This window comes from Talpa europaea, assembly GCF_964194135.1.
Source record: "Talpa europaea genome assembly, chromosome: 9".
Classification (NCBI taxonomy): Eukaryota; Metazoa; Chordata; class Mammalia; order Eulipotyphla; family Talpidae; genus Talpa; species Talpa europaea.
This window is the reverse complement of record NC_140076.1, coordinates 6,099,803-6,115,549: the sequence shown is the minus strand read 5'-3', so window position 1 is coordinate 6,115,549 and position 15,747 is coordinate 6,099,803. Positions and strand designations below refer to the sequence as shown.

At 55.7% G+C, this 15,747-nt stretch overlaps 1 protein-coding gene across 1 annotated transcript in view; it reads right to left on the bottom strand.

Annotated features, from left to right (window-relative positions):
- Positions 1 to 216: 216 nt before the first annotated feature.
- The window catches only part of TNFRSF8 (TNF receptor superfamily member 8), a gene marked incomplete at its 3' end in the record, with an annotated part of 29,083 nt that continues 13,552 nt past the window's right edge, over positions 217 to 15,747 (bottom strand). Inside the window, exons 6-12 of the mRNA XM_084244070.1 lie at positions 13,776 to 13,866; positions 13,382 to 13,473; positions 12,071 to 12,172; positions 11,890 to 11,943; positions 5,559 to 5,584; positions 3,870 to 4,083; positions 217 to 467 (exon numbers count right to left, since the gene is read on the bottom strand). Of these exons, the coding sequence (XP_084100196.1) occupies positions 217 to 467; positions 3,870 to 4,083; positions 5,559 to 5,584; positions 11,890 to 11,943; positions 12,071 to 12,172; positions 13,382 to 13,473; positions 13,776 to 13,866 (830 nt within the window). The remainder of the gene's footprint in view (positions 468 to 3,869; positions 4,084 to 5,558; positions 5,585 to 11,889; positions 11,944 to 12,070; positions 12,173 to 13,381; positions 13,474 to 13,775; positions 13,867 to 15,747) is intronic.

The following is a 15,747-nucleotide window of genomic DNA, read 5'->3' as shown; positions in this document are numbered from 1 at the left end:
ATCCAGCCCCTGGGTTGTCTGCTGCACAAGCCCGGCTCCCCAAAGGTCTGGGTTGGGGTGCAGCGGGGTGGGGGTGCAAACAGAGGCCATCTGCATCCTGCACGCACTGGATGATGGAAACTCAGTCCATGCCAGGCAGGCCTCTGTCCCCAGCTTGGTGCCAACAGCGCTGGCCTGGCACCCAGGCACCCTCTCAGCCCCGGTGCAGGCCAGGCCTCATTTCCCAGAGGCGGTCGTGGGCCAGGGGTCCTCCTTCCCTTCCTCCTCTACTGAGAACATGACATCCCTGCAGCTCCCCGGTGGTGCTTCTGTCTCCTGCTCCGGATAGCGGGGGGCATGGTCCACTTCTAGATCCTCAAACTCAGGTTCCACAGGGCTCGCCGGCCCCACCAGGCTCCGGCCCTCAGGCACCTCAGTCTTCACAGTCCCCACAATCACTGTGTCGGCCTTCATGATGTAGATTTTCTCTGCAAGGCAAAAGGATGGGTGAGGAGACCTGGGCCCCAGCACACAGAAGCAAGGGGGCAGAGTAGGTCCCGGGTCAGCCATTCCCGCTGTGTGGCCTCAGGCAGATGACACAACCTCTTTGGTGCACAGTAACCACCAACCTTGCAGGAGACAAACCAGCTAGGAACAGTGGGCTGAGGAGTTAAGGACTGGCCACTCGCTACTTATGGGAGATATTTGGAATTTTCTTGGCACTTCTGAGGGAATAGGGCAGGGAAGGATTGAACAGGGCTGGGGGAAGCAGACAATGGTGTGGAGAACACCAGGGCTAGAAACACAAGTGGAGCTCAGCCTGTGCTGGATGCTGTCCCAGGCGCTCTCTCCACCTCTCAGCACCTGGCTGATGGGACACAGCATTCTGCAAGGTGAAGACTTCATTATTTATCCCCACATCACAGACAGAGAACTTGGAGCCCAGGAGGTTAAATGACCTGCCCAAGGTCACCAGAGCATTAAGAGAAATCTCCAAAGAAATTCTCACCCCACCTTACTCCCCTTCAGGCATCTACCCTGGGTGCCTGAAGCAGAAACCAGTTTGCCCCAGTTTGCCTGGGAGGCTCTCCGTTTTAGTAGGGAAAGTCCCATATCCCAGGAATCTCTGCAGCCCAGACAGTTGGCCGCACCCTACAGAAACCTCAGTCCTGTTAAAGATCAAGGGCAGCTGGTGATTCAGACAGTTTTTCTCAGGACAGTGTATTTTGGTGTTTATTGCTTGCTGTTGACCTCCCACCTGGGGCCCTCATGGCTTGGTCTGCCTAGCACGTAGGACTGCGGGAGCATAGGGCTGCCCAGCACATAGTAGGACTGCTGACGCATAGCGCTGCCTAGCACATAGTAGGACCACTGAAGCATAGAACCACCTAGCACATAGTAGGACCACAGGGGTATAGCTCTCAACCAACAACCAGCATATTTCTTGTGGTCCTGCCCATCTGCTGCGAGGGCTTCAGAGACTCAGGGGAGTTAAGTAGGTTGCCCCAGCGATAGGCCGTAGGAGCCTGGCCTTCTCCCAAGTCAGTGACCCAGCACCAGCCCTGCTTCTGGCGGCTGGAGCTCAGCTCAAGGCAGGGACCCAGCTGTTTCTGGAAGCTGAATGGGAAGATCATGAGGGAACAGATGCTGGGGTGGGGTGGAGTGGTGGGCTGGGGATCTCTGCCTCTCTGGGTTACAGAGAATCCCCCCAAAGATTCTTCATCCCTACTGCATAATGCCAATGCTTCCTTTTGGCTTTTAACATCTTCAAGAAAGAGAGAAGTATTCAAAATAGCAGTGAGCACAGGATGCTAAGAAAGGGGGACATGCTGTAGCCTGGGACACCCCAAAAGAGAAAGTAGGGCCTCACACACCACACAGCCTCCATCAAGGCCCTACCCTGAAAACCTGACCAAAGGATCAAAAATAGCGAGAGAGGAGGGGGTCTGGGGTGAGAGAATTGGGGCACAGGAGCAGGCGTGAGAGAAGGTGCAGGCTGGTCCAGGCAGAAGCCAACGTTGGGGGGCCAGACTACCACCCCCACATTCCTGACCCCTCAGGCTGGGACCCATCATGGGGCTGACCCCTCCCCAGTTGGGAGAGGGAAAGTCTTCCAGAACCGCTTAGACTTCCCACCACATCCAGGACTCCAGAATCTAGGAAAGTTGTTTGGAGGGGTGGGGTGTGGTCTTGGAGGAAAGAGGCTCAGACCTAAGTTTGCCCCCCACCCCGGGACACTGGACAAGGCAGCTCGGGGCTCTGCTAGAGCGGTGCCAGGACAAGAAAAGGGCCACCGTGTCGGTGTCCCACTAGAACCTCCCTCTCACACCCATGCAAGGTTTACAGGCCAACTAGGGCAGGGCACTGGCCCCAATGCCTGGCACCTCCTTCACCCTGCCCCCCAACACTCCCTGAGCGCCCCCCCCCCCAGTTCCAGGCACTGTATTCAGCATGGATACAAATGTTCAAATTAGGAGTTCTTAGGAAATTTTAAGGAGATGCCTTTGGTGGTATTTCCCAAAATGCATTCTTTTCCAATGAAACTTGCTGAAAGCTACAATTCCAGGAGTTTCGGTTTGACGCAAAAGACTCTGCCCAAAGAGGCCCATCCACCAATCCTGCCATGGAAACATGTAAGATGATTCCAAAGGCCTCTTTAGTATTGTCCCAGCTCTGCCTCACCTTCCAGAGAAGACAGGCATGAGGCCCTGCCTACAGGGAGCTCACAGCCAGGGTGGGGCTGGGGGTGCTGCAAAGTTCTAAGTGCTGAGGTCACTGGTGGGGGTGGCCTGGGATGGGGGAGGAGCAAAGCAGAGGGGCATGAAGCATAGACAGGAGCATGAAGAGGTCAGGGAAGGCTCCCTGGAGGAGGAGGCGAATAAGCAGGGCCCACAGGATACCAGGAACTCACTAGGTTCAAGGAGGGTGGGGTTGGCTGTGCCAGGTGAGGAAGCAGCTCTCACAGAGAAGTGCAGAAGGGTGAGGAGGTGCCCCAGACTCAGGGAACTGCTGCTGTGGGGGGGACCAGGAGGCAGATAAGACTGGGGGGGGGGAGGAGGCAGCTTTAATAATGCCCCGGATAAGAATCCTGGAATTCAGCCAGGTGACAGGGACCCCCTGGAGGATTCCAAGCAGGGATGTGAGACAAACAGGGACTGCTGGGGAACACTCTGGCCATAGCAGGCTGGGAAGGGAGGAGAGGAGACATGGGTGGCCAAAATGCAAGGCTGTCGGAGTTGGGGGGCATTTGCAACTCGGGAAGAGTAGGCCCCCTGCCTCTGCAGGGGCCCAGGTGGTATGGGCGAATCCAGGGTTTCTGACTCCCAAAGATACTGGGTCGGGTCGAGGTGCAACTGCGTAGAGACTGTGTGGTGGGGAGAACCAGCTCACCCCCCTGAGCTGGACCTTCCTCAGTTAACACACAGCAGGTGTGACAATGAGGGGTGACATTTGCATGGATCCCCAAAGGCACCAGACATGTGGCAGGTCTTACTTATGGTTGCTGTGTCTTCCTCCTGTCCCCCTCAGGGGCTCTTTGTTGGGGTTGGGGGGGGGGTGTTTCACTTTATACTTTAATGATAGCAGGTGCTGGGCAAGAGTACCCCTTCCCCAAGGTCACCCCACCTCACCGGGATACCATCATGTGCATTCGCTCATGAATTTTCACAAGGGACCCCGGAGGTTGGCACTATAATTCCTATTTTGCAGAAATTTAAATTGGGGTGAAGGAGACGGAGCCAGCTGCACTGGCCATGCAAGTGTGGTTACTCTTTCACCAAAAGTGGCTCCTGCTCCTGGCATGGAGCTGGGTCTTCTAGCCCGAGTCTCTGCACCCCCACCCCCGGCCCCTGGCCCCTGACCACACTGGAATCCCCAACAGGCCGACTCACCAATCCTGTTGTTGGTGTGCTCCGAGGCCGAGGCCGCCCTGGGCTCAGAAAGGTCCGTGGGGGATGGGGGGGTGCCACAGGGGCTGGCTTCCAGCAGCCGCTGGCTCTCCAGACAGTCCGCCCCCATGGCAGGGAAGGTCTCCGCCAGTGGGGAGTTTGTGAACCCCAGCTCTGCTGTGACTGGCTGTGCCACTGAAAATCTCCTCTCCAACTCCTGTGGACAGGGGAAATGGTGCTGCAGTGGGGAGGCCCAGCTTCCCCCAGTTCTGAATGGGGAACCCCCCGTTTCTTTTCCTCCGCGGCCCCTGTGAGTCTGCCTCTGCTTTAAAGCAGCCGCCAGCTCCCGGGACATCTCTGCCAGGAGGGCCTGACGTCCCCACACGCGGCGTTCTGGGTGAGATCTGTCGGCTTTTACCTCAGCCGGGAACTCTCTCAGCCATTACTGCTTATTAACGCCTTAATTTGCACCACCAGCCTACCAGGTGTTTGATATTAACACCCTCCCGTGTTGCAGATCAGCGGAATCTCAGGCACAGAGGAATCCAGGAACTTGGTCAAGGCAAGTCCTTGAACCCGGCACCTGGCTCTGGCATCCGCGCTTGAGAGCAGCGCCTGGAAGTGTGGGCTCAAGCCTCCCCCCCACGCCAGCCCAAGCTCCTGGGACTGGAGAGTTCTATGATTTACAATGACGGATCCTAAAAACAGTTATGCTGTCTCAGAAAAACCGTTTAGTTTTTTACTTTCACATGTGCAAAAAAGTGGCCTGGGGAATGTGTTCTAATGTATTGGTCTCCAAAATGGAACGAGTTTGAGTCATTCAGGAAAGATGTCTACACAATCTGGAACAATCTGGAACAGATTGTGTATAATAATTTGAAGTTCAATGATTGTTACTACTAATGCTTTGGTCCACGGGCCAAGAAATACGTGATTATCTTACAGATCATTAAATACTCTTTTCAGGAAGTTTTTCAGTATTATGCCAGTTGTGTCTGACCCAAGCATATGTGAACATGATGCTGAGTAATCTGAAGGGAGCTGAGCTTCAGCGGTACCGTCGCAAGTCCCCCCACTACCCCCCAGCGCCTGCGCAGAACGAGCATGTCACAGAAGTGATGAAGATGTTCTCACAGGAGGCGCTTGGGCCCGCGGTTCTGGAGTCACACAAACCAGGGCCCGATCTCCTTCTGGAGCTTTTTTCCAACCGTGGGGCACATTTCCTGCCTGGGCCTCAGTTTCCCATATATAAAATAGTTCCACGGTGTAAGCCTTAATGCCGTGAGGCCCACCCGAGGTGACTTGGAGAAAGCATGAGCTTTAAAAGAAAAGTGCTACTGGTTTGCCGTCCCTGCTGCGGGGACAAGCATCTTGGAGGAGTGGAGGAGAAAAGGGGAAGTAAACACGCCTTCCTCCTGACTGCGCCTGGTACACAAAGAGGCCAAAACCAAGTCCATGGTCTGGCAGGCCTTTCTGGAAGTCCCTGGCCTGATGAACCAAGTGCAAGGCTGCTGTGGGTGGGGCATCCCAGCCAGGCTGGCTGAGCCCCTGCTGTGCTCAGCTCCCTGCACAGGGGGCTGGTGACCCCCCAGCCTGACCTTCAACTGCTCAGTAGGTTGAAGAAACAGCAACTCTGTTAGGGAAGGGGCCAGGGCATGAGGCTGGGGTGGGGACAAGGGAGGGAATACTTACTGCATGTTTCTTCCCAGGCTTGGAATCTGCAAAAGGGAAAAGAGCAGCAACTTCACCAAGGAGGATCTGGCAACTGAGCTCCTGCTCCACCCATATGAGGCCCATGCTCCCCCCATACACCCCCCCCCCACAGGGTCAGCTGGAGAATAGAGGTTGAGTGTCAGGGTCGGCTCCCCATGATCACTTCTCCACCAGCAGTGGCAGCCAGAGGATGAGCCCCTGCCACTAAGTCTGTTAGCACCCTGACTTCCTCTCTAGGGGTCCCCACCAGACAGACAGACAGACACACACACACACACACACACACACAGGTTCCAGAGAGGCCCCTCGAAGCCTCCAGGACCTGAAGAGTCCACAACTCCCCAGAGCAGCTGGCAAACCCCCCCGAGGGCCCCAGTATGACAGAGAGCAGACATGCCTGAGCCCAATCTACCCCGAGCCCTATCCCCAGGCCAGAATGATCCAATTTTCTACCCCCAGTGCCTGACAGAGCCAAGCCACCACCCCCAGGGAGAACAACAGAGCCCCCCCACTGCCTGCAGTCCTACCTTTGATGGGCTGGGGAAGGCATTCTTAGGGCATGACCTTAACCTTCTCGCCCCAGCCCTACCCTCCACTCCAGCTGTCCCGTCATATTAAATAGGGGCATGTCGTGGCCGAGCAGACATTGACAATTAACCATGACCCACTGGCCATCTGAAAAAGGGGGGCTGGTGCCCCAGGTTTCTGGCCTGTCCTCAGGCAAATCAACTCCCAGGCGCCCGCCATCCTCTGGGGATGCACAGCCTTTTACGATCCCTGAGGAGGCGGATCTGGAGGCTTGGAATAAGCTGCTATGAGGGGTGTACCCTGACGGAGGATACACTGCTGGTGGCACCTCCAAAACATTCTCTGATTTCAACAGCTCTGGAGGGGCCAGGTGCCAAGACTCCAGCTGAAACTCTCCCTGGAAGCCCACCCAGCTCAAGGACACAAACAAGAGCGGCAGACGGGAGGTGCCTGGGGACCCTCAGTCAGTGTGGGGGACACAGTGAGGGAGTGTCTGGCAGGGCCAAGGTCGGGCGTTGGTTGAACGCAGCCGTGTAAGGAAGACAAGGCCAATTCTAGACTCAGCACGAGCCGAGTTCACTTCTTTGATGATTGATAACTGCCTTCCCGGGGGAGCGGCAGGCTACGGCCCATCCACCACCCTCGCAGCCCCACTTTGAGAAAAGCCCACTGGCCTGAGGCGGTCTTGTAATGATGTCTGTGAAGCCCAATCTTTGTCTTTGAGAGTGATTTGAGTTTTTGCAAACAGCCAACTGGGATTGGGTGCCAAGTCCCTGGGGTGGCCAGGGAGGGAGACAGGCGTGTGACAGGTTAAGATCAAATAAATAAAAATGGTCAAACCCAGTTTTGGGGAGGACGTGGGCAGCCAGGAAGCCAGCTGCTCTGGCCCTGGCTCCTTCGCTCTCAAAAGCCACCCAGCAATGAAAACCTCACACCCTGGCCTCCTTGGTGGCCTAGGGGTTAAGTCTCAGCACTACCACCGAGAAGGTCAGAGTTTGATTCCCGGCCAGGGAGCTACCCACAGGGCGCAGCAGACCTCTCCTGTCTTGCCCACTGCTCCCCTCAGCAGTGTTTTCGGTCAATGTGCCTGTTCTGTTCCCCACTCTCCCTGATGGATCCTCTCACCTCCACAACTCTGGCCTAAACCCCAGTTCTTCTATCCATAAATAGATAAATAAATATTCTTTAAAAAGGAAAAAAACCTTTGACCCAGTCAAGCCATTTCAGTGACACACCCTCAGGAAATAACCAGAAAGAAAACAAGAAGCCTGTGTTCAGCCACGATATCTAGAATAACCAAAAAGTGTAAAACAAGCAAGATAAACAGTGAGGGAGCTGGAGGGGCCTGCCTGGCGGTGAGGACCTCCTCCCGGCAACAGCACCTCACCTCCCCACCCCGAATCCTTATGTCTGGAAAATGGAGCTTTTTATGCAAATGAGACTGGGAAAGGGAAGGAGCCCAGTGATCAATCACGGGGGGAGCAGGGCCCTTGAGAACATGTGCCAGAAATGGCCGTGGACCTGTGTGTGCTCTTCCCCCGGACCCATGACCCTAATCCATCAGGAGAAAAACACCAGGAAACTAAACAGAACGGAGCATCCCACATCCTGGCGGGACGCCTCTGAGTGCCAAGGTCATCAACAACAAGGAAAGCTAAAAACTGCCAGCACCCAAAGGAGCCTAAGGAACATGATGTCCTGGGTGGGCTCCCAGGGCAGTAAGGCTAAGAGTAAGGATGAGAGTGGAGGGGCTCTAGTCGCCCACACCTGGTCATTTGTCCATTGCGACCCACCCACCATGGTCAGGTAAGACATTAGTGACAGAGACACTGGATGTGGGGCACCTGGGAACTCTGTTCTGTCTTCTCGAGTTTTCTACAAGTCAAAACTGCTCGAAAAAATGGCGTCTATTTAAAATTTTAAAAATCTAAAAGGAAAGGTGGGCCTCCCTGGTGGTGCAAGGGGTTACCACCGCACTATGAAGCAATTTGCAGCCTCTGCAGCACGAGTTTGATCCCCAGCCAGGGAGAAAGCCACATGGTGCAGCAGACCTCTCCTGTCTCGTCTCCTGCACCCCCTCAGCAGTGTATTTCAATAGATCCGCCTGCTCTGCTCCCCACTCTGTCTCTGGTGAATCCTCTCACCCCCCCACATCTCTGGCCTGTACCCCAACTCTTGCATGCATAAATAAATAAATCCTTAAAAAAATAAAGGAAAATAAAAAATAAAAGGAAAGGTGCAGGGATGTTGCCTGACACGTTGTGGGTCCCGGATCTCAGCAGGGCTTGGCCCCCCGTCACGCTGATGAGAAAATCAGCACTCGCTGCCAACTCTCGGAAACACAAAATGACATCAAGGTGATAAGGAATCCAGAAGGTGCCAACATCTGGCACGACCACGCGGTGACCCAGCCCCCATGGCCCTGCCAGTCACAACCAGAACAGATCGTGCCGGTCACAGAGGTCAGATTCCGTAAGTGCTTTTCCCCTAAAAACCTTGCTTCAGGCCACTGTCGTCATCTCTGGGTTTCCTGGCTACTTGGAATAACTGCAGTATCGCAGCACACCCAGGGCCTGAGGGTACCGGTCCCGGGGACACTGGGCAGCGGTGGGTCTGGGGCACACGAGCAGGGTGTTGTGGGGTGCTCCAGACAGCCGCTCTAGCCAAGCCAGCGAGTTCTGACGCCCTCCTCCCTTGCACCCCCTTCCAGGCCGGCCCCTCTCTGGCCTGGAGTCCCAGCGGCTGTGGGTAGCAGACCCAAGGAAGGAGTCTGGCACAGACGTCCGGCCAGGCTTGGCCGACAGGCACCCCTAGATTCAAAAACCCAGGCTCTTTGGCGAGTTGGCAGATCACGGCTGGAGCAGGAGCGTAGCAGACAAGCTGGGAACTACTTAGCGGAAAGAATGAAACACAGGACCTGGAAGCTGTCTGAGGGGCTCCCCCAGGGCCATCGAATGTGAATTAAATAACAATGGCAACCAAATAAAACAGGAATCCATGATCCACACAGATGAGTGAAGAAAAGGGAAGCTTCATGAGCATGGGCTATTCCCATCGCCTCTAAGTACCTCCCCTCAAAATACCTCACAATTACCCCAGAGTAGGGCCTGGTGGACACCACCCTCATCCAGGGCTCGACGTGCGACAGCAGGAGAAGCAGATGCCTCAAGAGCACGAGCTTCACCTGGGGGTCTTCCCACCAAGCACTCAGCCCCTGACTCGGGGCAGGAAGACCCAAGATGAGTGGCAGCCCTGAAATGGCAGGTGCAGGCTTCAAAACATGAGGACCCGGCCCAGATTGGAGGAGCCTCGGGGGACACGACAACCCGGGGCCACATGAGATCCCCAAGTGGCTCCTCTTGTTCTAAAGGACAGTGCTGAGTGGATAAGGAAGGACCCTCAGGGGTGGCAACAGATGCTGTGATCACAGATGCTGTGATCAGAGCTGCCCCATGGCCGTGTCAAGATAGGCCCGTGTTTGGATAAAGGCCACACTGAGTATTCAGAGGTGACAAGACAGCCAGTCAGGAACTTACTCAACTTACCCTGTATTTGCTCTTCTGTAACTCTGAAGTCATTTCAAAATATACCCCCAAAAAATGTCAGCTGAAGCCTGCCTGAAGTAACAGACGACCTGGTGACTAAGTCACGGGTGAGGGCTGAAAGAATTCCAGACAGAGTTTCTCAACCAGGCGAGACTCGCCCCAGGGGATGTTGGCAAAGTCTGGTCATCTCAGCTGGGAGGTGCTACTTGTCTGAACAGAGTCAGGGAAACCGCTCAGCAGCCTCCGAGACCCAGGACAGACCCCACAGCAAAGGGTGTCCGGTCCCCACAATCAACAGTGAGGAGGGTGAGGGGCCCTTTTGACAAAAATCCCACCACCAACAACCACCAACCTCCAACTCCTGGCCAAACTGCTAAAATCCAGTGATGGCGCCCTGGGAGGGATAAAATGTACGAGCTTGGCAAAGGCCCTGCCACAGACATTGGCGCCATTGAGTCAGCTCAAGATGACGGGCGGGCATTCGGCAGCTGCCTGCACTCCGCGTGCCGTGTCAGGAGCTGCAGGACCAGGCAGCTGGGGCACACGTCCCATCCTGCTGGCCTTGGGCCCTTAGAGGCTGACACTGGCCTGAAAGCTCGGGACTGCTAGGACAGGACGTGGCTGCGCCGGTGGTGCTCAGGGACCACGATTTAAGTATATGAATGAGGAAGCCACTGAGCAGACGCCCCTTCATCCTCAGCACCCGCTGCTGGGGAGGGGAGACTGGAGGGGAAGGCAGGCACCTGCCTGCTCAGTCCCTTCTCAGCCTGTGCCTACGGGACTTCACCTTCCTTCCAACCAGGTCTGACCCAAGGAACCCACCAGAAAGAAGCCCAGAAGGTCAGAGACAGCCCCAAATGGGGTGACCCCACTGAGTCTTGGGCTCTGTCCCTTGTTGGTCTGACATCTTGAGGAAAGGTGCTTGCTTGCTTGTTCTCTCTCTCTCTCTCTCTCTCTCTCTCTCTCTCTCTCTCTCTCTCTCTCTCAGCAAAACTGCTATCACAAAGGTTTGAAGAAAAAAATAAACTGACGGCAATGGAAATTCTAATACTAGAAAAATGTCAAGAAAGCAAACCTGGTTTCAATGAGACGTGAGGCTGACAGCTCATGGAAAAAGGCTTGAAACTATCAAAACACAAAAACCCCCCTTGCGCAGGGCGCACAGCACCTGTCTGTGAAACTGTCAGCTTCAAAACAGGCCTGGTGCACCGGCTTCTGAGCCACACCAAGCATGTGCCCCCCACCCGGGCTCACCCAGCCGGCTCTCCGTGTCCTGGGTGGGGGGCACTTCCACCCTGGGCCAGCTAGCCTCCTTCTCAGCTTTTTCTCCTCCTTCTGGAATCTTCCCCCTGCCTCCCCGGGGGTCCTGGGTCCCTGAGCCTCTCCATGGGAATCTGCCCTTCAACCAGAAAGGGTAGTTCGGACCCTTCCTGCTCATTCCTCCTGCGGCCAGGGCCTGCACTCAGCAAACAGCACCCGTGAGAGCCCCTGTGGAGGGCCGAGAGAGAAGATGCTTGGCCCCAGGTGGCTGCCCCCACACAGGTCCTGCCTCAAGAGCTGGCTGGGGGGCAGGCAGGGGTCAGAGCCCTGAGCAACGGCCCATAAGTTGTTCAGCACAACCTGGAACTCAGGAAGGCCTGGGGCTCCTGATAAGGGAAAGGCACAGGCTGGCCTGTCCAGCAGCCATTGTTCACTGAACTGACCATGAAGGCACCTGCGTGTGCACACACACACGCACACACACACACACACACACAGGGCACTGAGCGGGCCCTGTCACCACTGACCACAGGCCCACCTTGAAGTTGGCCCCACTCTCCCTATTGAACAGATGTGCAAACTAACACCCAGAGGAAGTAAGTCACTCACCCAAGGTCATGCAGCTTGTCAGTGGTAGGACAAGATTCTAGCCCTGTCAGCCCATCCCACCAGCCCCCACTGACCCCCACCTGCCCCACCAGCTCCGGAGGGGGCAGCAGAAGAGGAGGGATGTGAGGGGAGAGGGAGGCGGGAAGGAGGACTGGGCAGGGGCTCTGCAGACTGTGGAGGAAAGAAGAAAAGGGAAGCAGATTCTTAACCCTCCCACAGTCTCCATGCAAACGCTGTGCTGACAGGAGCGTGCAGAGGGAGGAGGCGCTGTGTGTGGGCAGCCGAGCTGAGGGAGCCCTTGGGGAGCCCCAGCTTTGCTGTGTGTCTGAGGGACTCCAGCAAACCCCCTGGGATGGCTGGGCACTCACCCACAGGCTCCAGCTTGGGCCGGAAGGTCTGGGCTGGGTAGCACAGGTGGAGCTCTGAAATGACAATGGAGGAGCTGGAGGGACAGGGCAACTGGGGGAAGGGCTAGTCCAGGCCAGAACAGAGTACTCCCCCCACCCCACCCGCCACCCTCCCCGGCCTGACCCAGATGCGTCCACTCACTCTGCCTGATCCACTTCCTGCAGGCCCGCCGGTGGCACAGGAGGAAGGCGCTGAAGGCCAAGACCACCAACAGCATCAGGACCACCCAGGAGAACACGTGTCCTGGAACACAGAGGGACGCTGCACTTCAGGCCCTAACACGGGGGGCCCCAAGGTCACCATCATGGCAGAGAGCCGGGGGGGCCCCGCTGCAGTCACACAGGACAGGACAGGCCTGTCCCCGACGCCTCCCTGCTCCTGGGCAGGCACTCCAGGGTGGCCGACAGAACAGAAACCCAGACCCTGTACCTATGTGATCCACCCTTGCCCATCCTGGAACCCCGCTGGCTCCAGGAAGCCCATCAAAGGAGATAACTAATAAAGAGGAAAGCTAATTATTTCTAGAGAGTGAGGCTTTGAGGGGTGCAGCAGCCAGAGCGAAGCAGGAATGGGCCTGCAGAGGAGGTACGTGCGACACGGCAGCGCCTTCCCCAGGATCAGACCTGGGGGGCAGGTCTCCAGGGGGTTTCCTGGTCCAGGGGAGCCTGACCCAACTCCCAGCTTCCCCTCCCAACTCCCCGTGAGATGGGCAGCGGGTCTCCACGCTTACATGCACTCAGCAAGAGTTCTCTGTGCGAATCAGCACCCCCACGCCCGGGGCACCATTACTGTCTCAGTTTTACACACAAGGGAAACTGAGGCTGGAGAAGGTTAAGAGATTCAGCCACTTGGTTGCTTATGGAGATCCTCTATCTAATTACGGTCTTTAAAGTCCATTGTCAGATGTTAAAACATATTAAGTGTCAGATAAATCCCTCTCAAAGTGCAGGGATCTCCTGGGAAGGCCTTAAAATGCAGATGTGAGTCTGGAGGGATGGAGGCGGGTGGGCGACAGGATTTTCTAACAAGTTGCGTCTGTTCCACGCCCTGACCACTACCGCCACCTACAGTCGGATACTGGAACTGTGAGCCCCAAGGTCTGGGCCTTGGCAGCGGGGTAAACGCACCAGGTACAGACCCCAGGCTGCTGCTCACCGTCCTATCACAGGTGAGAAAACTGAGGCTCAAAGGAACTAAACAACTGTTCAAGGTCGTGAAGTCATTCAACCAATATTTTCTAAGCAGCTATTGCGGGTCTTGGAGATGACGCTGTGAACAAGAGTGAAGGAATAACCAACCACTAGCAAGACCAGAGCCCAGGCCCAGTTCAAGGAGCCAGAATCCTGACCCCATCTTGGCCCCCACACCCCGCCCACTGGACACTGTCAACGGGGTGTTCAGGCCCCTGGGAGGAAGGCCCTGCTTCCTTCGGGGTGATGGGGTGACGGTTACCTGGCAACAGAAAGGGACTTTCGGTAAAGGAGGTCACTTCATGGCCCCTGATGGTCTGGGATTCGGCCTTCGAGATCACGGGGGTGATGGCGCTGGGGAGAGAGGCCAGAGGTGAGGCAGATGGTCGGGATAGAAAAAGGGAAGTGTGTGCTCAGGAATAATTCCCCTTCTACGGGATTGTGTAGACGAGGCCCGAGTCCCTTCCGCCCGTTCTCTGCACAGAGCTGGGCACACATCCCCCAAAGTGACTTTGGGGCTTCACAGGGAGATCCAGCCCAGACCCTACCTCCATCCCCTGCCCAGCTGCCTCCCAGGCATCCCCTGGCCATGGGTGGGGGGTGTGCGGGGTAGCCCCATCCTGCTGTGGCCAGAGGGAGAGAAGGTCAGGGCTCACCTGGAGGGTGACTTGTCCTCTGGGTTGGGGCTACAGTCAGGGTGGGTCCCTGAAGTAGGTGGCTCATTGGTGGTGTCCCTGTCCGTCACACCTGTAGGGAGTAGCTTTAGAATTGGTGCCAAGGAGCCCACCCAGCAGCAACTGGAGACACCAAGAGGCAGCACGGTGGGGCCAGAGGGTTCCAGACATAGTAGCGCCAGGGGCCCAGGGTTTGTATCAGTGCTCTGTCTCCTTCCTCTCTCCCTCTCTCCCTCATTCCTTCCATGCAACAACTCTTTATTAAGCACCTACTATATACCAAGAACTGCACTGAGAGCTGGGAAATAGCAGTGAGCAAAGCAGGCGCCCCACCCACAGGGATCACAGGCTGGTGGGGCTCACAGATGTGACTCGGGGGTCACAAGACATCCTCATCTGACTGAGGAGACTCCCCTGAGGAGGTGGTCACTGCGATGTGGGGTATCTAAGCAGAGGAAACAGAAGGCGAGGTGGGGGACAGAGAGCACACAAGGAGGCTGGGGTCAGGGCAAAGAGACTGGGGAGGCCACCCCATTAAAGTCGTCAGGCCTCTCCACATAGCAGTCTTCGTAGCAATCAAAGAAGTGGAAACACCCAAATGCCTATCAACTGGTGGACACAAGGATGAAGCATTGTCTGATTTTATTTAAGAGAAAACCTGAAACATGGTTTCCAAAGGTAGCCACATGTTTTCAAGTTTTTCTTTTGAGGTGAACTTTACTGAGATAGGATTTATGTAGAAGAAAATGGCCCCTAAGTGTACAGTTTGATACATTTTGAAGAATGCGCACTTCTGCAGAACTGTAACTCCATTCTTGATCGAGAATGATCGAGAACATTCTCCCCACCCCAGAAAGCTCCCAGCGCCCCTCCACAGCCAACTTCCTCCAGGCCCAGGCCACCACCACTGCTGCACTCGAGGTCACTGTGTGCAGATTGCTGTGGGTCACTATGGACTCCACGTGCAGAGAATCCACCACAAAAGCGCTTGCTCAGCTTCCTTCACTCAGCAGAGAGCACCGAGACTCAGTCATGCCGCCTGCATCAGTGCTTCACCCCAATTTCCTGAAGATGCCATCCACGTGCCACCATCTACTTATCCAGCAACCCGCGGATGGACATCTGGGTTGTTGGCAACTGCCTCCTATGAAGGCAGCAGCTCCGAGCCTTGGTGAGGAGACACGTCATTTCATTTCTCTTGCCCATGTGGGCAGCGGAAGGCGTGTCGCTGTGCCCACCAGGCAGAAGGTCTCTGAAGACCCTTTCAAAGCTGCTCACCTCTGACCTGATCCAGCAACCTCTTTTTATAGACGGAGGGACCACGGAGCTGAAGTAAGAGACAGAAGTGGGGATCCTGAGTCCCAACCCAGAACATTCTCCCCTGACCATGCCACCTCCTACCCGGGGCAGGACACTTTCCTACAAGCTTACAATTAACCGCTTTTCTAGGGCAGACAAATCTGATCCACATTTGCGGTTAGTCATGCCAGGCCACTATCTCGCTCCTATCCCAAGTCCCTGTGGCGACACCCCCTACCCATACACACCTTCCTTCTGAAGAGCTCTCAGTGCACCTCAGATTTTTCCTAAATCACTTTGGAAGACAAAGTGAGGCTAGGATTAATTTCCTTCTTGGATAAGTCAGGCGCGGGATGGGGAGGTGGGGAGAAGAGGTAGGAGGGTTTCTCCAAATAGAAGCTCTGTGTTTCCATGTGGTCACCATACTTACCTGAATTACTGGAAGCCTGGAGGCCTATGCTATGAGGAAAATGCAATTTGTTGTGATTTCTACTTATTTGCATGTCAGCATTTGAAGTGTGAGTGTGTTTCAGGGAGAGTGGAACTTGAAGGATGGGAAGCGCTCTTGTGCTCAGATACACTAACTGTGAGCACTTAAGGAGAGAGGCTGTGGCAGCCTCTAAGGTGGTCTCAGTATGAGCTGTGCTGGAATCCA